At 42.5% G+C, this 23,262-nt stretch overlaps 2 protein-coding genes across 5 annotated transcripts in view; one reads left to right on the top strand and one right to left on the bottom strand.

The window, feature by feature from the left end:
* The first annotated feature begins 8,394 nt into the window (after positions 1-8,394).
* On the top strand, positions 8,395-10,739 carry KLHL34 (kelch like family member 34). Its single transcript, XM_004587944.2, has one exon. It carries the CDS (start codon positions 8,451-8,453, stop codon positions 10,416-10,418), a length of 1,968 nt encoding a protein of 655 aa, XP_004588001.2. The 5' UTR covers positions 8,395-8,450; the 3' UTR covers positions 10,419-10,739.
* Positions 10,740-11,008: 269 nt separating this feature from the next.
* CNKSR2 (connector enhancer of kinase suppressor of Ras 2) overlaps positions 11,009-23,262 on the bottom strand; it is a 250,800-nt gene continuing 238,546 nt past the window's right edge. For all 4 annotated transcript variants that reach the window (XM_058658816.1, XM_058658815.1, XM_058658814.1 and 1 more), the window contains 2 exons: positions 17,461-17,657; positions 11,009-13,839 (listed from right to left, as the gene is read on the bottom strand). In XM_058658816.1, coding sequence (XP_058514799.1) covers positions 13,624-13,839; positions 17,461-17,657 — 413 coding nt within the window. In that variant the 3' untranslated portion in view covers positions 11,009-13,623. The remainder of the gene's footprint in view (positions 13,840-17,460; positions 17,658-23,262) is intronic.

Consider the following 23,262-nt stretch of genomic DNA (forward strand, 5'->3'; position numbering starts at 1 on the left):
AGGATAGTAGCTCAATCCTTAAGCTAGGCTTTTAATTACATTTTCCAGGAACTTTTTGAAATACACTCTATATACACTTACTTTTGAAAATACACTGTTTTCTAATATAGGAATTCCATTTATAGACTTTATCCTAAGAAGATAATCGATTCCACAGGAATGCAAAGAGGTTTGTATGTTCGTCGCAGTTTGGTTTATAACAACATAACTGAAATTTGTAAGAGTGAAAACTGGGAAGCAATATAAGTATCCATTAGAAGAGGATTTGCTAAAATTTTCTATGTTCATATAAACACACTATGCAAACATCAAAAAGGATATATGCAGCCATGCTACGGTTTGGATACGGTTTGAGTATTGACACTGAGTCCTCATGGTGGGGTGTTAGGAGGATGGAAACTTAATCTGTTTGTGTTGTTTACAGACAGGGACTTTGGAAGGTGATTGGAATTACAAAAGATCACCAGGGAGAAGCCCTGTAATTGAATCCTGGTGACTTTTATAATAAGAGATAGAGATATCAGACGATATAAACACACATACTTCCTGTGTCTCGTCATGTAATATCTTGTGCCAACTCATGCCACTATGGGATTCTGCCAACAAGAAGCCCATCACTGGATGTGGGCCCTTTAACCTCTAGAACCATCTACAAACAAATCCATTTTTCTTATAGAGTTACCCAGCCTCAAGTATTTTGTTATAGTAACAAAAATGAGCTCATAAAATCTACATTCATTTATTCAGTAATATGTCAATAACAAAGAGTTAAAGGAAAATTAGGACTTGAAAGTAGCACATGTGGTATGATCCCACCCATCCAAAATGACCCATCATAAATCTCTAGATATACGAAACTTACTACAATATTAATGATTGTTGCTTCTGAATGTACATGCTTTTGCTTTCAAGTTTCCTTCATGCTTTAAGTCAATGTTTTGAAATTTCTGCATATTTGAAATCAGATGGGAAAAATTAACAACACAGCTTATGTTGTTAGATAAAAACTCAACAATGCTATGTATTATTTATTTATTTATTTATTTAAAGATTTATTCATTTTATTAGAGCCAGATATACACAGAGGAGGAGAGACAGAGAGGAAGATCTTCCGTCCAATGATTCACTCCCCAAGTGAGCTGCAACGGGCTGATGCACGCCGATCCGAAGCCGGGTACCTGGAACCTCTTCCGGGTCTCCCAAGCGGGTGCAGTGTCCCGATGCATTGGGCCGTCCTCAACTCCTTTCCCAGGCCACAAGCAGGGAGCTGGATGGGAAGTGGAGCTGCTGGGATTAGAACCGGCGCCCATATGGGATCCTGGGGCTTTCAAGGCGAGGACTTTAGCCGCTAGGCCATGCCGCCGGGCCCAATGCTATGTATTATTAAATGAGTGGATGACATGGGGCTTCATATCCAGATGGACAGGGAGATGGTTGGTTTCCCTCAGTATTTTAGACTGAACACTGAAACAGAGTTGTCATTACCATATTACCATGGCTTCGTGTGCCCCTTCCAGTATTAATGGTGGGTTATTATGAAATTAACAGGAAAAATCAGTCACATTTTTATATACTAGCAATGAACAATCTGAAAAGGAAAGTAAAACACCATGGTTGAGTTTCTTGAGAATCTCTAAAACATTTGGAAACACCAACTCCTAGGTAGAATCCATTAATGCTTTAGTTCAAGGGCAAGACTTTTGACCGATTTGTTTACCATGGTACTCTCAGTAGCCAGCACATTTCCACAATACCACAAATGTAGATTTTGAGTGAGTTAGTTGAAGTTCCACACAAGCAACCCCTGAACTTTAGAACCATGTTCCTGAAACCTTAGCTTCCATCAAAATCCCCTCAAGGGCTTGATAATATACAGACAGCTGGACCCTGCCCCAAGAACTTCAGATTCAGCGGGTTTGGGGTGGAAGCTGAGCTTTGGGTCTCTAATAAGCCCCCAGGTAATACTGTTGGTTAACTGAACACTCTGTCAGCAACACTGCTTCAGAGTTTGTTAAAGAAAAAAACAAAAACAGGCTGTCTCACCACTTCCACTCTAATTAGGTCTAGAGAATTTGACCTGATGGTCTTTGGTGGGTCCCAGGAACCTGTATTTGAACAAACTCTGCAGTCTTTGATCCTGTTTGTCCTCAAGTACACTGTTAGATGCATCTCCACAGATAACTGCCCAATTGTTCAAATCCCTCACTGAGAATGTTACCAACTGTCCCTTTGAAAGCAAGTCGGGTACAAAGCTTAGTGGCGGCCAAGCCCTGGCAAACCACATACACAAACACACTGGAAAGTATGAGCTGCCATTTGAGCTGCTGTCAAAAAATGGACACGTAGCAATTCTATGTAGGAAGGGAAGAGAGATTCTAGAAGAAAGCAGCTGAGCACAACTTAAAGTCATATGAAGTATGCATGGAAGTTGGAGGTGGGGAGGAGTAGTGGACAGCAGCCACCGTGAAGATTAAAGGAGAGGCTAGAACAAAAAACAATCAGTTCGACAGACCAAAGAGTTCAGATAAAACTTGCATTTAGATGGCACCTGTAGCCAGAACTTAAGGTGGCAGTGTGTCTAAACTGTGCATTCTGGGTTTGAAAGAATCTTGGGATTCATTTTGGTCTTACAACAGTTTTTCAAAGAGCAGAGAGGTGGAGCTTGACATATCTGGCCTTAGTGCCAAGCTGTCCCTTTAGTCCCGGTGGTGCCATTGAGAACACATATCTATCTACACCATGTGGCAATTTTGTTCTGTCCTTGTCTGCAAGTAGATGACAGTTGGCTCTTAATGAACGTAGTAAGTTTCTTATCTTATCTCCAAGCCTCAGGGAACTCCTAAAAACAAGAACATTCTATTTCTCCTATGTTTTCTTTCTAAAGTGGTAGGAGATCCTCGTTTATGCTGTTGCAAAATTGCTCTTGGGCCCAGCGGCGTGGCCTAGCGGCTAAAGTCCTCGCCTTGAAAGCCCCGGGATCCCATATGGGCGCCGGTTCTAATTCCGGCAGCTCCACTTCCCATCCAGCTCCCTGCTTGTGGCCTGGGAAAGGAGTTGAGGATGGCCCAATGCATTGGGACACTGCACCCGCTTGGGAGACCTGGAAGAGGTTCCAGGTTCCCGGCTTCGGATCGGCGTGCATCGGCCCGTTGCAGCTCACTTGGGGAGTGAATCATCGGATGGAAGATCTTCCTCTCTGTCTCTCCTCCTCTGTGTATATCTGGCTGTAATAAAATGAATAAATCTTAAAAAAAAAATTGTTCTTTGTAATTTCTACTTAATAGTCCCATGTGCGCATACTGTAACCATAGGCCCACCTCTGTTTCCTCTGGCCCTTCTGGAAGCTGAAAACAAGATCATTCAATTTCCAGGGGATTCTTTGCTCATGCTTTAGCATATTCAGCTTTTCCCTACTCCCTATCTAAAAAGGAATATTCTTGGTCCCCAACTCCTTTGCCTGGCTTCTTTGGACAATTTCCTGATTTTATGCAAGAGTTTCTGAAAACGTCACATCCATATAGGAAATGCAGGCTGTAGGTATTTTCTGTTTTATTTAAATAAGTGTTCTTTGGGAAACATGCCCCACTAACGTGCTGTTAACACTGCCACCATGTGTGAATAAGGAATGCCAACAAACATTCCATAATATGATTTTGAGTGCTCTGATAAGAAACATAGGTCATTAATTTTTCTCCTCTAGAGCTCTGATCTCTGACTTTTTGTAGCTGATTGGTCAGCTTCTTTCTTGGGAAAATACTGACTTCATATACAGAACAAGTTGTTTCTGAAAACAGTGAATTCAGAATGGAGCAGAAATTATGAACCATCCTTTGTGATGTGGTTCTCGAAATTCAAAGAGAGAATCACAGAGAGGATTTGTTGAAGTGGACAGTTGGTCACTCTACTAGAGGTTCTCACTCAGCAGGTTTGGGGACCGGTTGAACATTTACATTTCTTCACCAGTCTCCAGTGAAACCCCAGAAGGACCACTGAGAGCCATTTCTCTACTATATTTCTTGGCTGTTGGACTCTGGCATTATTTCCTTTCAAGGAAAGGAGAACAAATTCACATCTTCTGTGTATACTGTGTGCCAGTATACATACATATATGTATATACACATACACATATGTGTATATACATACATACATGTATGTATGTATAATCTTAACAGTGCTGTGAATGTGGAGTGCAGGTTTTTTTAATAAAATGAAAATCACTGAATTTAAGCCACTTGCTCTAAGATCACGTAGGACAGATCTGGACTTGGAACTTAAGTCTGACTCCAAAGCTCAATCCTTTCCCACCTACCAGGCTACTTCTTAAGTTGTTAGCTGCACCAGAATGCCCAAGTCATTCTTCATTCATTCATTCTTTCATCCATTCATTCTCTCTCTCTTTCTCATACACACACACACCTTCTGTTTAACTTGTATATCACAAGAATAAAATACATTTCACATACACGAAAATGATCTCAGAAGAAAACAAACATGGAAGTTTCTAGCACATGTGTATTATTATTCGTAATAATGTTTTCACAATAATCTTAATGTGTCAACTTCTAATAATAGACTCTCCTCTGTAGGTTGCCAGAAGCCACGTGTTTGAAAGAGTCATTAAATGCTAGATTAGAAAAGGTTAACCTGTGAAAACTCTGTATCCTAAATATCAAGCAGGTGAATTTTAGAGCTTTGTGGTTTTTGGGAAAAGGCTTTATATAATCTTTTACTTCTTCAAAAGTTCATTGTGGGGTTGGTGCCATGACATAGCAGGCTAAGCCTTTGTGGTGCCAGCATCCCATATGGGTGCTGGTTGGGGTCCCAGTGGCTCCACTTCTGATCTAGCTCCCTGTTAATGGCTTGGAAAGTCAGTGGAAGATGGTTCAAGTGCTTTAGCCTCTGCACTCACGTGGGAGACCTGGAGAAAGCTCCTGGCTCTTGGCTTTGGATGGTCCAGCTCTTGTCATTGTGGTCAGCGCATGTCTCTCCTGTCTCTGTAGCTCTGCTTTCCCAATCATCTTTCCATCTTCATCTTGGGGCTCACAGCCTTCAGAACTGGAGAGTCATACATTTCTATCATTTATGACTTCCTCATCCTGTTTGGCTATAATAGCACAGATACCAGGTGAGGAATCATATCAAAAAACACACACACTGTAATTTCATTTAGGTTATTTAATGTTGCACAGAAATTAAAATACTTACATTTTCATATACAAACTGAAAAGATATGTTTTTGGAATAAGTTAATAGGTACATTCGCTAAACAAGGCCTTATAAATACATCTAATATAAATTTTTTCAGTCATATCTCTTTAGAGAAAACATGCTAACATGGTACGTTGGGCAGTAATAAGATGTGCATGTTGTGTAGAACTTGATTTTCTCATGTTAAGAGTTTGATGTCAGGCTCGGCACGGTGGCCTAGTGGTTAAAGTCCTTGCCTTGACGTTCCAGGATCCCATATGGGCACTGGTTCTAATCCCGGCAGCTCCACTTCCCATCTAGCTCCCTGCTTGTGGCCTGGGAAAGCAGTCGAGGATGGCCCAAAGCTTTGGGACCCTGCACCCACATGGGAGACCTGGAGGAAGTTCCAGGCTCCTGGCTTTGGATCAGCTCAGCACCAGCTGTTGCGGTCACTTGGGGAGTGAATTATTGGATGGAAGATCTTCTTCTCTGTCTCTCCTCATCCCTGTATATCTGCCTTTCCAATTATAATAAATAAATCTTTAAAATAAAAGTTTTATGTCTTTCATAGCATTTTAATTTAAATGTGATATTTTGGATCAAGCTTGAATGTACAGATCTTATGGGATAGGATCCAATTTATGCGTTAGAAATATGCTATTTAAAAACATACTTGTATGGTTTTAAGGCAATAAGGCAAGAAATGTCCTCTATAACCCTGAATATTTGGTTTAGTCTCTGTGTGCAGGATTTTATTTTTATCATATCTGAGGTCACATAATGTAGTGGGGAGGGAGCCCTGGATTCTGGTCCAGACTGTGCAACTCAATACCTAAGTCATCCAGACAGAGCGTACTCCCTCTAGCTCATTTTTACCTCATTTGCTTAAGAGAAAAATGAAGAGAATTGACAGGAAGGAGACAGGTTGAAGCTAAATCATTGCTTTACTCCTTCTCTAAATGTGTTGAACTCAAGAAGGGGTACAAGCACCATGAAATAGTTCCTGCCCTAATGAGTGCAGAGTTTAAAACTGAAAGCAGCTCATGAGGTCATTTCCAAAGTTATAAAAACAACATCCCCTCTAGCACAGCTCTTTTAGGGTGAGCAAAATCCATTTAAACCTAAAATGTAGATACGCACAAAGTGAACCAAAAGTGGAATTTTACTTTGAACCAAGAATTTTAATGCTAAAAGGAAAAAAAAAAGAAACACCTCCAATCCCCACAAAAGCAGCACCTCCTCTGAACCCATCTGTGGCTCTCACATTAGGAATTCAAGTTGCAGAATTTTCAGCCTCTGGAGCTCAAGGTAGCCCGAGCTTAGCCCTTGCCTACACTTTATCATCTGACTAATTTAAGTCTTACCATGGTGTTTTCCTTGACAGTAAAATCATTTTAACAGAATTACTTCTAATTGGAGACCTTGTCAGTAGCACTGGCATAACCGGGTGGAAAATGACTGAATGTTACCGTTTCTTGCACTTGTTTTCTGCTAGGAAATGCAGGTTTAAAGTGTCAGAAACACAAATTATTTGAGATGCCCTCAAAAACTCCCTGCAACACAATGCCAGAGAGGTTGCCTCAGAAAATAGAAAAATCAATTGTAGATGAAAGCAAAACACACAGAAAACCTGAAGTTGGCAGGAAAGAGTAGTTACCGGTGCGTGAATCATTCAGTTAAGAGCCGGACGCAGGAGATAGAGTGATGCTTTCTGAAGGGCTCAAGGTCGGGGGGTTGCTGCAGCCATAATTTCGGTGCTGAGTATTTCTTGCAAAAATAACATCACAAGGAGGTCCCTGCACAACTAGAGCTCTACTGAGCTTTGCAACTTTACTGGCCATTACCCTTTCATAGCATTGAGGTGTAGCAGACAACCACAATATCGGAGAGTGTGGAAAGTGGGAAAGAAATGAGAACCAATTATTTTATTAAAAGGTGTCATTGATGTAAAGGGATGGGTCTGGCAGTAAGAAGGGGGGCAATTTTGCTGTGGATGGGGAACACGAAGACCAGCGGGGTGGGGTGCAAGCTGCTTTGGGGTGGACGCTGAGTAACTCCAGCATCTGACAAGGGTGAGTCCAGGTGAGGGGTGGGTTACCCAATACCATTGGCGCGGAGCCCCGGAGCCCCGGAGCCCCGGATTCACTGGGGCATGGTTCTCACCGCAAGCTCATCTGCCCCCGGTGCCCTCCTGGGTGTCAACGCGCAAAGTTGCCGCTTAATCCGGGTCCCTGCCGCACTAATTAGGTCCTTCTCAAAGCAGAAAGCTGAGCCAGGGACTTCTTCCCCAGGCACAGACAAACTGGGAAATCGACACTCCCTAGTCCTGCTGGGACTCCCCTTTTCAGACACCATCAACCAGGGTTTGGGGAGCTTCACTTCTCTCCAGTGAACTCTGTCCCTACGTCCTTGGTGGGGCTCCCTGGACCCCCTAGGGAGCTGCAGCCAGTCAAGGCATCAGCCCCAGGTCGCTCGCTCCCGTGCCCTAGTCCAGGCCGGCAGTCCCGGAGTGGGGCGGGGCGGGGTGCTCCGGAGTGGCCGGCCACAGTGGTGCGCTATTCTTGTCTTGGTGAGCTACCGGCATGTTATGTGCGGCGCCCAATCACGCCTCTAACCCGCGGCACTGACCCATGCCCCCCCCCCCCGCTAATCCCCCAGGCTTTGATTTGATCCTCCGCGCGGAACAAACTCACTCCCACCCCTCGCCCTGTAACCACTTGTCCCCAAGGTCTCGCGGGTGTTCGCAGAACTAGTCCTCCTCGTGCCCTGGGGTGGCTGGATCCCTTGACCTGCACTACCGGGACGTCTCGCGTCCGGGCCTCATCTGCGCATCTGGGCCGTCAGAGATCCAACACACTCGTAGTCCACTGGCAGCTCGGCTGCTCCAGGTGATGGTGTAAGGCCACCACCGCCCCTGGCGCACAGGTATACGAGCTCCTATTCGAGCCGACGACGACGACGGAGCTTTGGAAAACGCACTGGCAGCCTCTGCAACTGCTGAGACCAAGCCCCAAACCCCGCAGAAGTCTCCAAACTCTACGCCCGCCACTACTAAGTGTTTCTGGAAACACTTCTCCGAACAGATTTGCTCTGGGAGGTGCACAGGACGATCCGTGGAAGGAGCCCTAGACCTTAAGCTGAGCAGACAAAAACGGGCTCCCGTTAGGGGCTCTGAGGGTCGCGCAGTGTCTGGTCCCGGGATGCCTCCAGCGGAACCCGGCTGGCCCCAGTCCCAGCCTGATCGCTTCCCGCCTGGAGCATCATGAGTTATTTCCTGTCTTACTGCAAAGCTCATGGAAGCTCGCTGCTCACCGGGTACCAGGCACTGCGAGCCGAGGGCTTCCTGTGCGACGTAATATTGGAGGCTGAGGGAAGCGAGTTCCCTGCACACAGGTCGCTCCTGGCGTGCTCCAGCGACTACTTCAGGGCCCTGTTCAAGAGCCACACCCAGGAGTCCAGGGCACGAGTGATTCACCTGCATGTGCCTTCGGCAGCCGGTCTGCAGCGACTGCTGGACTTCATCTACACTGCCTGGCTGCCACTCTCCATGGACACTGTGGAGGATACTCTGGAGGCTGCTAGCTACCTTCAGGTCACTGAAGCCCTGGGGCTTTGTGCCGGCTACCTGGAGCGACAGCTGTCTCCGGAAAACTGCTGCTTTGCAGCCAATGTGGCTGCACGTTTTGGCCTGGTGCACACGCTGGACACAGCTGAGCGGTGCGTTGTGCGCCACCTGCGGGAGCTGCTAGCTAGGGGTGTGGGCCCCGCAGGGCTGCTAGAACTTAATCCTGGGTCTCTGAGGGCCGTGCTGGGTGCCTCAGAGGTGGCGCAGGTACCAGAGGCCTGGCTGCTGGGCCTGGCCCTGGCCTGGCTGCGGCAGGAGCCTGCTGTGGAGCGCTTGGCTCACTGCGCAGAGCTGCTCCAGCTTATCCGCTTTGGCCTAGTACCAGCCAGCATACTGCGGCGGGTGTATTCCGGCTCAGGCCTCACAATGCCTGCCCGAGTCAAGGGCCTCATTATCCAAGCCCTCAGTTACCACATGGCGCCTTCCCGCCAGCCGCTCATGCAGGGCGAGCAGACCAGCATCCGGAGCCCCCAGACACACATCTTGTTGATTGGGGGGCGAAGGGCGAGGGAGGCCATGACCGAACAGGCCGCGGCTCCGGCAGCCAGACGCCAGGTTGCCGCGGTAGAGCTTCAGGAAGTGGCTGAGGAGCAGGAGCCGGAGCAAGAGGAAGAGCTGGAGGAGGAAAAGGAGTGGGAACTCACCCAGGAAGTGGTGGCCTTCGATGTGTACAACCACCGCTGGCGGAGCCTCACCAAGTTGCCTGCACCACTGCTGGGTCACTGCGTGTGCACTCTGGGCAACTTCCTGTTTGTCCTGGGCGGGGAGAGTGCTTCCGGCAGCGCCTCCGGCAGCGCCTCTGGCAGCGCCTCCTCTCCCCAGGCTGAAGGTCCCTGGGCAGTCACGGCCCAAGTGCACCGTTATGATCCGCGCTCTCAGGCTTGGTCTGCTGTGCCCGCCATGCAGGAAGCGCGAGCCTACTTCTGGTGTGGAGCTGTGGGTGAGAGCCTCCTGGCTGTCGGGGGCCTGGGTGTGGGCGGCCAGGCCCTGGCTTCCGTAGAGATGTACGACCTACGCCGGGACCGCTGGACGCCAGCTGGGGCCCTGCCACGGGCGTTGCACGGCCACGCGGGGGCTGTGGGGGAGTGTGGTGTTGTGTACGTCTCTGGGGGTAAAGCAGGGAGAGCTGAAGGCAGCGCGAGCAGCCTGCGGGACTTGTACTCCCTGGGCCCTGGGGAACGGGCATGGAGCAAAAGGGCACCTATGGGCACCGCCCGCTTTGGGCACCACCTGGCAGTACTGCGTGGCAAAGTGTTCGCCTTTCTGGGGCAGTTCGAGCCCTTCTCTGAGATTGAGTGCTACGACCCTGACTCGGACCAGTGGACTCGGTTGCGTCCACTACCTTACGATCGTTTCTGCTATGGGCTGGCTGTGGTGGAGGAGACGGCGTTGCTACTAGGTGGCCTCAAGTGGCGGGACTCACGCCAGGTGCCTACCTGCAACGTGGTGGGCTACGACCTTGACCTGGACCGCTGGGAGGACATAGGCTGCCCACTGCCTTGGGCCTGGAGCGGCCTACAGTGCGCAGTGTTGCAGCTGGCTGAAAGTGCAAACCAGGAGAGGGAGGTAGAGCTTGGAGAGGCACTTGATTTAGTGCTGCGCTAAATGTGTTAGCACAGCCTCAAAGTTCTCCTTAACTTGGCGCAGGGAGCAACAGAGCCTTTTCCAAGAATGAGACTCTGGGGGCAGTGTGGCTTTTGAAGGCTCAGGAGGCAAATAAGGTCTTGGACAGAGAGGAACAGTTCTCCTTGAACTGGGAATATGGGGTGGTGTAGGTCAAAGAGGATATACAATTCAGCGTCAGTGAGCTGGTGATTTTTAGATAAAAACCACACTGGGACACAGATGGATTTTCAGAAAATAAAATTACCTTATTTTCTTTCCCTCTTCAAGTGTTTCCCTAGGTACTAAACTGTGGTTACTTTTGTGCCAACCCCCCCAAAAACAAACAAAAAATAAACCCCACAAACACTACCACAACTTGAAAAAAAATATGCAAGAACTTGGATATAAACCCCAGAAAACTGTTGGCTATAATAGCCATAATAAATAGTCCTGGAAGATGGTATTATCTGAAAATAATAGTGACGGACAAGTGCCTTGGTTAAATAGTATGGCATCACTGTATGGCGTACTATGACCGCATAACTGAGACAGGGCTGTAGTCTGCTATATTGGTCCTATCAAAATATAGAACTGAGAGGGGTTAAAAAAATCTCTAAGACTACTTTTAAAATTTGTTAAACTTTTCTGTCTAATCTTCACCCTAGTTTGTTTTTGTTTAGCCTTTTGGCAGCTCATTGGTTTTAACTCCTTTTTTTTTTTTTTAAACCAACCCTTAGCCATGGTGGGCTATATGTAAAATAATAATAGTAAACTTATTTTATGTGGCTATCATTGCTTATCCAAAAGAATCACAGAAAAAGGAAAGAGAAGCAGGTGAAGTTTTAAAGTGCATATCGGGCAAATGGGAAACCAGCTTGACTTTTCTGGGTTTCAAAGAGAGGATGCCTGTTTGTATGTATTGAACAGGTATTACTTCATGCTGTGGCACCAACAGGGTGGCGAAGCGAGAACTTGTAATTGGGGTAGGGGAGGTAGGTGGCTGTGTGTTGAGATCACAAAGCAATGTGCTAAGGGCTTTGCATGAATAAAGTAAGTGCTTTGTAAGGATTCATTAAAAGCTGATTTTATTTGACTTCATTTTACAGTGCTGCCTCTCAGATTTGAAACTAATGCAATAAAATGTACAGATATATAGTGGTAAAAGGTGTCTTCCATGCTAGGCTAGCCACAAGTCTTGTAAAACTCATTAGTTTAATTGTTACCATTTAAAACAACAGAGCTGACTTTACAAAAGTAAAAGCTACTTAAAAGCAACAGAGCTAGTTTCCCCATCAACTGCTTACTGTTTACCGGCCAAACCTGGCCACTGTATACACAACACATCCATCAGGTACAGATATTTTTAAGTGAACACAACATTTGGTCTACTAAACATCAATAAGTCTAAACACCTGTAACAAGCACACTTCATTTTTAGGACAAAAAGGTTTTTTTGTTTGTTTTACATATACAAAATTCCACAAATTTAATGTGCGTCAATATTCATGCAGTAAATAAACGCTTTTACAAATAGGTTTTTTAAATGATAAAAATATTACACTGGACCCAAAATTCCATACAAACATTAATACATGATTTCTCATCCATTTTGACTAAATATAGGATTACTGAAAATGTGCTGTAGAAAGGCCACTCTCCTGTACAGTTGTGCAAAGTCTGCAAAACGATAGTGACTCAATGGTGGTTTCAAAAGCAAAGAAAAAGATCCCCATTGTGGAGTTTTTACTTTCTCCTCTACAGCAAAAATAGTCACTGGCATATATCGGAACTCTTAAAGATGTAAGTACATTCACTGAGCTGTACAGGCAACAGTATAAAGCTGATTAGATTTTAGGATAGAGAATAGTAAAGGAGGGTCCCTTCCTCCTCCTGAAAAACAGCAAATTGTGACGTGTACGTTATGCAGCCAGACACTAAAAAGCAGCACAGTCATTTTCATGCTGTGATCACTTTCAAAAATGAGACGCTTATAAATGGAAATATATGAAGAGGACATTTTCATAGACTTCATCCACTCTATAGAACAATGATGCTGGGAAAAACCTCTAAATTGTTTCTGTCAGATAGTTCAATGTGACATCTCTTTGAGTGACCATTACTCTGATGTTCCTTAGGAGAGAATGTACGTTTTTATTTTCAACATTGTTTTCTACATGATAAAATGTATCAGCCTGTAACCATATTTTACTTCCCTGTCTAAAATATATTTCCGTAAGTTTAATTAATGCACAAGGGAGAAAATTGGAAACTACCTGGAAAGTTGACTCATTTAAGTTTATACCTTGTTTTTTAAGAGTTAGCATTTAAAAATATGAGTTTGGGTTGAAATTTTATATATATATATATTAGCTGCCTTTCTGGGTGAGTTAAGTCTGTTTTAAAAAAATCCATTCTCAAATACTTCTGTACACAATCAGCATTTCATCACTACAAAAATAAAGGAAGATTTAAACCAAGAAAATAAAGCAGCTCTATCTTCAGTTTTGGTCTTAGTTACAAAAACATCTTACAAAGCTTTGCCCTGATACACCATTAAGTGTTCTCATAGATTTGGGATAGTATTTCCATTAACTAGCTTTCACAAGTTAATAGACTATTAAGACGAATATTAGATACCTGAACTTTTCTTATATCAATATCAATGCTCTTCTGTTTTGCTCAACTCTTGTATGCACATCTACATTTCACAAAAATAAAACTACAGCATTAAACTTTGTGCAATACTTAAGAAAATTCTTAGAACATTTTAATAAATATAAAAAAGGTTTAAATTCTTTCCCACCCACAAGGATATCTGCACCTGAAAAAATGTGAATTACTTTGAAGTCTTGTTTATATAAAACTAACGTGAAGGGAGAAAAGATGACCTTAGATAGAAAACTGCCTTTTTGTGGCTTCACTATTTGAAGACCACCTATATTCAGAGTTGTTTGCAAAAGTTAATTGTAAGTCTTTAAAGACAGTTGATTTTGCACATGGTAAACATAAGCTGAGCACTCACTGCATATAAAATATACAAATGCTCATTAAAGACAGTGGTATTGTGACCATATATGATTTGCTTCATACAGTTTGTGGTAACATTAAAGTATAGCTTGTCAAGTGTCCCACACAGATATAAAACTACCATATGTACTTGCTCACAGTACCAGCAGGTACTGGATGGCCTGAAGGCAGAATACATTTACACATGCGTTTCGATGTATGAATGAGTGTGTGTTAGAGAGGAAGTGATTACATCTACTTCAGAAGAAATACTTAATGGATCATTTGAGGTGGTGTTTTGACAGATATCCAAGAAAAGGTCGAGGTACATCTGCTTCCATTGTCGGAATTCCTTAGAAGTCAAGTCTGGATTGTCTAGGACTTTGTCGATAATGGCAACTTCCCCTTCTCTGGCCTGAAAAAAAAAGGATTTAACAGTTAAGGCAGGAACAAATAGTTAAAGTTTAAAATAGATAGTTAATAGGAAAAAAAATCCAAAGTTTTTTAACAAATGGCTTTGGCATAGCATACTGACACTCATTTAGACTCTTTAAAACAAGGGGTCCTTGGCATTGGCCAATCTCAAACAGCTTGCTCTGTTCCTCAACTCTCCCTATGGAAACTTTGCTCATTTTTAAGGAGCTGTTTAAGTGTTCTCTCATTTCTTGAAACATTCCTTAAATAATCATAAAAAGTGTGTAACTCAGTCTCTAATTCTACTACTGCCAAAAACTTACCACATTCTATCTGTTGTTTGAGAAACCTTTGCATGTTTTCCACATCTTCTGCTTGGTAGTAGGGTACTCACACTAGATAGAGTGAATGTGGCCCTTCTGTCACCAATAACATGGAATTTTTGTTACGTTACTATTATGACTTCTTTGATATAGTACAAGGCACATGTGATGGATAATCGCTTCTCCCTCTATGTTACAGGCTGGGTCTCAGCTGAGTATTAGATTTCACTTTGGTATAACTCACCAAAGTAGAACTATTGCCAGTGGAAGGGAAGCTTGCAGGTGGAAAGTGGGATGGAGATGGATTCACAAGAGTCTGAAAATCTCAGTCTCGTCTTTTATGGATCTGAGGAAGTACTATGGAAGTGTAGGCAATGTGTTGTAGGAAGTGAGCAGTAGCAATTGGACTTGGGAGCGAATATGGACAGTCAGTAGCCAGAGTTGTCTGGTTTGTGATTAGACAGGCTGTATAGGACAGGACTGAGAATCTGAGGTCTATGTTTCATGGCGTGGCGTGTTATAACTCTGGAAACCATACACACCACAGAGTTTCTTGGCCAGTTGTTTTTTTTCTAATGGAAGATTTAATTTTCTTTTTTTTTTTTTAAAGATTTTATTATTATTGGAAAGCCGGATATACAGAGAGGAGGAGAGACAGTAAGATCTTCCATCCGATGACTCACTCCCCAAGTGAGCCGCAACGGCCGGTGCAAGCCGATCCGAAGCCGGGAACCAGGAACCTCTTCCTGGTCTCCCACGCAGGTGCAGGGTCCCAATGCATTGGGCCATCCTCGACTGCTTTCCTAGGCCACAAGCAGGGAGCTGGATGGGAAGTGGAGCTGCCGGGATTAGAACCGGCGCCCATATGGGATCTGGGGCATTCAAGGCAAGGACTTTAGCTGCTAGGCCACACTGCCAGGCCCGAGGTTTATGTATCTTAAAGATAATGCTGCTCTCTACCAGCCCCCTGCCCCCATCTCTCATGCTCTGTAGTTTATCCCAAAGCATTTTCTTCCACTGACAAAGAATATGAGCTACTGCTCATGTTGTTATAATTAAGAATTCATGAATCACCAGCTACACAGAATAAAATGGAAAAGTCGCTGTAAAGAAATGTCCTCCACTGGTAGAAATGAAAAAAAAAAATTAGTAGAAAATTAAATCTTCCTGGGCCCGGCGGCGTGGCCTAGCGGCTAAAGTCCTCGCCTTGAATGCCCCGGGATCCCATATGGGCGCCGGTTCTAATCCCAGCAGCTCCGCTTCCCATCCAGCTCCCTGCTTGTGGCCTGGGAAAGCAGTCGAGGACGGCCCAAACCCTTGGGACCCTGCACCCGTGTGGAAGACCTGGAGGAAGTTCCTGGCTCCTGGCTTCGGATCGGCACAGCTGTTGCGGTCACTTTGGGAGTGAATCATTGGACGGAAGATCTTCCTCACTGTCTCTCCTCCTCTCTGTATATCTGACTTTCCAATAAAAATAAATAAATCTTTTTTAAAAAAAGATACATAAACCTCACCTGCTACAAAACGCCTGTCTGCCTCCTAAACCAGGGGTTTTAGAACTTAATTGGTAAACAGGGTGGGGCTCCACAAGGTGACAAAGTGAAGAGAGTATCTTTGGAGTAGGGTTGGTCATGACAGTGACAGTTATTCTTACGGATATCATAGCTGTTTCTAAAATGTTAGTCTTAACTATTTCCTAAGGGAGTCCGATTAACACTTTGTTTCCTGAACTTTGTGATTTTGCTTTTTTGAGAGGGAGACGGAGGGAGATGGAGAGGAGGAGCAGGGGAAGGAGAGACAGGGAGAAGCAGAGAGGGAGAGTGCTATCCCCCAAGGTTCAGGATTGGGTATTTGAAACCAGGAATTTAATCTGGGAAGCTTCTGTGGGTGGCAGGAAGGCAATTACTTGAGCTTTCTTTGCTGCTTCCAAATGTCTGTTAGAAGGAGGCTGGGTTCAAGGGGCAGAGCTGGAAAAACAAAACAAAATAAAAACAAAAACAAAGTAACAAACAAAACTAGGACTGAGGCCTCTTCCTGTGGCACTGGCATCTCATATGGGTGCTGGATGGAGTTCCTGCTGCTCTGCTTCCAGTGCAACTCGCAGCTAATGCGTCTGGGAAAGTAGCAGAAGGTAGCCCAACTCCTTGGGCTCCTGCACCCATGTGGGAGCTGCAGGAGGGTCATGGTTCCCAATTTGGACTGGCCCAGTTCTGGCTGCTGTAGCCATTTGGGGAGTAAACAAGCAGATGGAAGATCTCTCTCTCTCTCTCTGTAAATCTGCCTATCAAATAAATATATACATAAATAAACAAATCTTTAAAAAAAAAGAGCCAGAGCTAGGAATTGAATCCAGGTACTCCAAATTGGAGCATGAAGACTAGAGTCTTAGGTGTCAGGTTAAATGTCCACCCGTTTTTGATTTGTCAAGGCTACGGGGCCTGATCAGGTGGTTTGCATGACTGGCCAACTCCAAAACCCACCTCTGTCTTTGTCCACCCTCTGTCCTGGCCATATACACACAGTGGTAGCAGGCAAGGCTCACTGTCTGCCTCCTTCAACTTCCGTCTCTCTATACCTCTGTCCTCACCTCCTCCTGTTCCCAAATCTGGGGGTGGCAAAATAGGGTGGAAACATCATCAGCACTGACAGAAAAGTATGATAGGAAGGTAACAAGCAAGCTGGGAAATGACAATGTAAAAAACCATGGGATTTCTACCTGGAATATAAATCACCATGGCTTTACTCCAAATTCACTGTAGTTTGTGCAGACAACATTCAGAAAATCTCTGCAACCTTTTTAGCATCCACAGCTGCATTCTGCATGCATGCTAGGTTCTTTTAATAACTAATAATTGCACTCTATGGTATCTTTACCTTAGGAAATTGAAAGGCTGAGGAATCACAGCTGTTTATTTTTGAAAACAAATCAGAGTCACATCTTGTCTTCTCCTGGAATGAAGTCACTTAACACTTACTCAATGATGAGATATTAATGAAGAGTTAAGATGATTTCTTCTTTACTAACAGTTTATGATATGGGAAGAACACAGGTTTAGGTTGTTACTGTTTACCTCTTCCTCCTCTAAGCCTCTCACTTTGTATGAGGGGCCTTCAAAAAATTAATGGAAAATAGTGAAAACAACTATGAACAGATTCCAAAACGTTTAATATCAGAATCTTATCTTTCAATTCAATTATCCATGAACTTTTTTATTTCTTAGCCTACAAAACCTTTAATCCACTTTGAGTTCAAAAATTCATCTCTTCAAAGGAATTTCTCCTTCCATTTCATCTCTTACCTTTAAAGTGCTTTTGAGAATTCTCAGCCTGTGTAGTTTTTCATTCATTACAGGATCATTACATCTTTTTATGAATGAAAGCTTGTATTCCACCTTAGTTGAAATGCGATGTTCTCCTAGTGGTGACAGACTGGCTTGCTCCAGTGCCCTGTATAAATCTTGCAGCGAGTCTCCTAACTTTTCTTCCCTAATTTCACCTGCAGTGTTGGGGTAAGGGGATGGAGGAAGCAAAGGGTGGAGAGAAAGGTATAATGAATTATTCAGTGTAGTAGTTACTAGAGACTCCAAAAATTTACTAAAAAAAAAATGACAAGTATCTGAAAAACAGGATAAGGAGCAGCTTGGAAACACTACTAGAAGGAACTCAGCAAATCCACACCTGTTAGTTATATTGGGTAAGACTAGCTACGGGCATTTAATTTTTAGAGTGGTCAAATAATAGGATTTATTGGCCAACAGAATAGTTTCTTAATAGAAAAATCACCATTTGTATCTGGAATCCCTTAAGTTCAAAGAATTAAGAGTACAAAAGGTACACAACACAACAATCCTGCACGTGATTTAATATTTTAAAACATTAATGTGTATCCTTGATCATTATATTGGTAAGTATCAAAGTTTTGCTTAAACATAGCAGACTTAATATGATGGAATGGCATTCATCAAGAGTGTTTTTGATTACAAAAATCTTCTGAACCATAGACTAGGGTTCATGTGAGCCCCATAGGAATGCCCAGAATAATAAAAACACAGTAACTAGAAATGAATTGCCATCAGAGTTTTAATTAAAACAACATATGGGAATATGTTTATGTGTAGTTATAGGGAAAAATCTAGCATATACTAAGAGAAGCTATACTAAGACACGGGATGTAAATCTTCCAATTAAATATTTTTGATGGAAAAAAATGGAGACTGGTTTCAAATAAACATCTTAGATGTAGCTAAACAAAACTCTCATCTTGCTTGTCTGAACACTTATGTTAAATCTTTCTCAACAATGATAAGCAAAGATGAACTAGGATTTCACTTGAGGTGGTGAATTTATAGAGTATGTCTATCATATTTCTTTTTTAAATATTTTAAAATTTTTATTGGAAAGGCAGATCAAATTTCCAGAGAAAAGGAGAGATATCCTTCACCCACTGGCTCACTCCCTAAATGGTCGAAAAGGCTGGAGCTGAGCCGATCTGAAGCCAAGGAGCCAGGACCTTCTTCCAGGTCTCCTATGTGGGTTCAGGATCCGAAGGCTTCGGGCCATCTCTTACTGCTTTCCCAGGGAGCTGGATGGGAAGTGGAGCAGCTGGGACACAAACCGGCACCCATATGCAATACTGGCGCATGCAAGGCAAGGATTTAGCCACTGAGCTATCGTGCCGGGCCTTATCTTATATTTCTTTTAACAGATAGCTGGAATCATATTTGAGGTATCTGTCTATATTAACCCAAAGGAGTAAATATACAAATGTGGTTCACTCCACCGTTGTACATCTGAATATTTTAGGCTTTCTGGCATTGTTTTTTTTTTTTTTAAATGACTCCCCAAATACTAATAAAACAAGTTAACATTCATGTATATGTGTCAGGCAGTAGGGTAAATGGTTAACATTCATGATCTCATTCGAGCCTCACAATGACACTTAGAGCTTGTTGATATTCATTTTATGGCAGTCAAGTACCTTGCTCAAGGTCACATTTATTAAGCAGTGTGGCTACAATTGGAATTAACCTAGCTTAGAAGCCATGATTTTAGCAAGAACTATACACTGCCATTTCTTTAGTAACTGTTTTAACTGTATATGTAGGGCCCGGTGGCGTGGCCTAGCGGCTAGGGTCCTCGCCTTGAAAGCCCCGGGATCCCATATGGGCGCCGGTTCTGGTCCCGGCAGCTCCACTTCCCATCCAGCTCCCTGCTTGTGGCCTGGGAAAGCAGTTGAGGACGGCCCAATGCATTGGGACCCTGCACCCGCGTGGGAGACCCGGAAGAAGTTCCAGGTTCCCAGCTTCGGATCGGCGCGAACCGGCACGTTGCGGCTCACTTGGGGAGTGAATCATCGGACGGAAGATCTTCATCTCTGTCTCGCCTCCTCTCTGTATATCTGACTTTGTAATAAAATGAATAAATCTTTAAGAAAAAAAAAACTGTATATGTAGAAAAAAATTTTAAAAGGAGTATACTAATACTACCAAAAATTTCAAAACAAACAGTAACTTAACCAGAAGGGATAATCTATAGGATTAAAAAGGTTTAAATTCTACACTGAATTTTTGCTCTGCTACAAGGTTAGCTACTAATTATAGGATCATCGAGTCAGTCCTTCCATTCGCAATATTTTATCATCAGCACAACAAATCATTAAATCCTATATTGTGAATTTTAATTTCTAATCATATATGTAAGTTAGAACTAAAACCTAAACAAATGGAATTTCTTTCAATTAACAGCTTGTTAATTCCCTGTTGGCTCATTCTCGTTTTCAATATTATCAGGGTTTTAAACAATGTGTAGATAGAAGATTGCAAACAGAAGAAACTACCTTGTTCTTTAAGAGCAAATTGGAAACAAGATAGGGAATTTTAAGTGAGAATGGTTTGAAATGAAGAAGGCGCAAAATCATTTGGTCATTTAAAATAACTAAATGGAGTTGTAAAAACAAGGATACATTGAACAACATAGTACTAGTTCATAAAATCAGAGCCCAGGAAAGGACCCCAAGGAACTATTCAGCAGTTTCCATTCCTTTTGCCTCACAGCAGGAATATATCTAAAGCCAGATGTAATTTCATAGAATAGAAGGTGAGGACAAAATGGGAGGCCTAACTGATGTGAATTACAGTAGTTAAAGTATCAGGGAGACTAATATATCATTACTCTTTCAGTTCTAAAAAGAAGGTGAAGGGGAAAAAAGGGTTCAATTATTGTTTTAGGAATTCAGGGAGGCAGAAATATTTTTATGTAGTAAATTTTTATTTTGAGAAATCGTTTCTTCATATTAACTAACACTATAGGGAGTATGTTTTGTTTAGAAAAACTCTTAGAGATCCAGTTTTTATTTCCTATAATTTTTGAAGGTGTGGAATTATTGGGGCAGATGGTTGACTTAAAAAATAAAATCATAATGCAATTTTAAGAAGGACAACTGAAGATTTAATATAAAAATTACACACACACACACACACACACATATAGCTATTAAAATATAACTGGTAGCCCCCCCTTTCTGGAACTCAAAGGAAACACAAATCTACAAAGACCTGATTTGACAGCTGTAAGAAAAGAACTGAGCATGGATTTATCTCTGGGTAGCACATGTGAACAAGGAATCACAATGAGACAGAACATGGACACATTTCCTAGTACTGGGATCTTGTGGCTTCTATCAGAGATAAGTAACCCCCCCTCAAATTACTACACATCATACACATATGCAACACTGCGCAAGACACAGTAGTGCGATGAGTAAGGATGAGGGACTGAAATGCAAGGGCACCACAAAATACCACCAGTTATTTAACATTTTAGCACTACACAAAAAGTCCTTTCATTTTCAAAGGGAGGGAGTTTGGAGCAGAGTCACATTATAAATCTGATTCACTATGCTCAACAGTCGAAACAACACAGAACTCAACACTCAAGACAAAAACAGACCTTTATTTTCTTTTATAATTTTCAATTGGTTTCCTTGAATTTTCTCAGAAGAACACCAATTAAGTCAACTGAGGCTACTGTGGCAACTGAAAATACGAAAGCACCTTTATTTTCTTCTCTTTTAGCCCTCTTCTTCTTCATCTCCTTTTCATTTTTCTTCGGCCTTCTCTCCTTTTGCAACCTTTGCTTTTCTTCTTTGAGAAGAGGCTTGCTTTGGAAGAGGAGGCAAGCACTTGGAGAGGCCCCTTTCCTGATTTTTTTTTTTTCGTTGTGCCAATTCAGTCATTGGAACAGGCTGAAAACCACCTCTTTTGCGATTTAATAAATGCTTTCTGAAAGTTGGCAAAGTTTGGGAGACCACATTCAAATCACAAGACATATACAGGAACCTTCTGTGATGCCAAATAAGGCTGTGTATTATTGCTATAATGACATTTTAATAGTATCTAATTTATTTAGGAAATCTGGGGCTTTGAAGGAATAAACTGGCCTCCCATTATATTTACATTAAAACATGTAAATTAGTCCTGTGTCAGACTTAATAATACTTTTTATTCCAATTTCAGTAAAGGAAAGAGCACATATCAAGTTACCCTCTATATACAAAATTTCATTGACTAATAGATTTGAAGATCACAATTAAATTATTGATGCATTAACTTATATTCTCTGCCAAGGGAGGGTCATGTCTGGTTGTGTCATACTTGGCAGTGGGGGAAAGAAGATTGTTTTTATTGTTTCATTCAGATTGTACTCCACTACGAAATACTGCAAATGCAGGAAGGTAATGAGCATCCCAAGAGTTCACTGCTAGGTTCTTTCAGGTTGCATGTGATTTCTAGGTAAGAAGTAATAAAGACAAGCTCAGTTAATGAACAACACTAGTTTGCTAAAGCCTACTGCAAATTTGTTTACTAGAAGATGATGTTGCATTTCTCCACAACTGAAAATTTTCTGGGTCACGTATTTCCTTTCAAATTAATGCCCCCCCACTCCCTAGTTAAAACACAATCCCTAGTGATTGTGTACCCTCCTAGTTAAAAGAAATGTATTACTTTATATGGAATGCATGTCACAAAACATATCAGAGTCATTCAAAAGAATGATTATATAAAACTCAAGGAGAAATTCCAAAGTTGTTTTTCTTCCTACGCCTAACTAGATCCCATGTACTCTCCTTTGGAGATATAGAATATGATTTTCCCATGAGTGGAATTTATGTCACTCAAGTTTGCATTTCTCTTTCTCCAATGTGGCCCAATGCCTTGTGCACCGTGCATAGTCAGGATTTACTCTATTTTATATACTAAGCACTCAAAGAGGGTTCCGCATCAGGAGACTAAAATTACTAGGACAATCTATTACATAATATTGTTCCTGTTACTTTGGTTAATATTAAGCAGAGAAGAGTAAAAAATGGGTCACCTAAAATTTCATTCTAGTGTCCTCCCCATCTCCCTGCCCCTAGAGGACAATGTCAAAGGAGAGTAAAAAAATGAAAACAAAACAAATGATATACCAATTGAGCCCTTGAAGAATTGAATCCCTAGTGGGCAATGAGTTCTGAAACATGTTTTGGAAGGGAACTGTGCTCTTTTAAAATTGGACAATGATGTCCTACTGGAAACAGTTGGTCTTTCAACAACACAGCTGTGTAATAAGCACAGAAGGTTGGAAAAGGTTAAATCACAAATGGGAGAATGCTAGCAGCACAGTATTAGTCACCAGTCAAATCTGAGATGCATTCATTCTTGTAGAACCACAGAGTGCTTTAAAGCTTCCAGGCTAATGACACCAAGTATGTGGGACACTATTCTTGTCACAAAGGGCAATTAACATTTGTATTGAGGCCATGGACTATTCTCCATTAGCATACCATAATGAACAGTTTATTTATATGTAAGGTAACAAACTTTTAACAAATTTAGTGTCTTTCCAGTTTTATGATAAAGATAATGAAGTGTTCGGAGGATTACACTATAATTTGAATGGTTTTTAATTACATACTAGCTCTTTTAATTCAGTCTTATATATCAGTCAACTAGATAGCCATGCCTACCAATGTAAAACAGTGGGAAGGAGACAGTTTTTCTTATCACAAAAAAGTATAAGATTTTAATAGTTGACTTTTAATCTTCCTTCTGTATTCAACT

Source organism: Ochotona princeps, chromosome X, assembly GCF_030435755.1.
Source record: "Ochotona princeps isolate mOchPri1 chromosome X, mOchPri1.hap1, whole genome shotgun sequence".
Taxonomy (NCBI): domain Eukaryota; kingdom Metazoa; phylum Chordata; class Mammalia; order Lagomorpha; family Ochotonidae; genus Ochotona; species Ochotona princeps.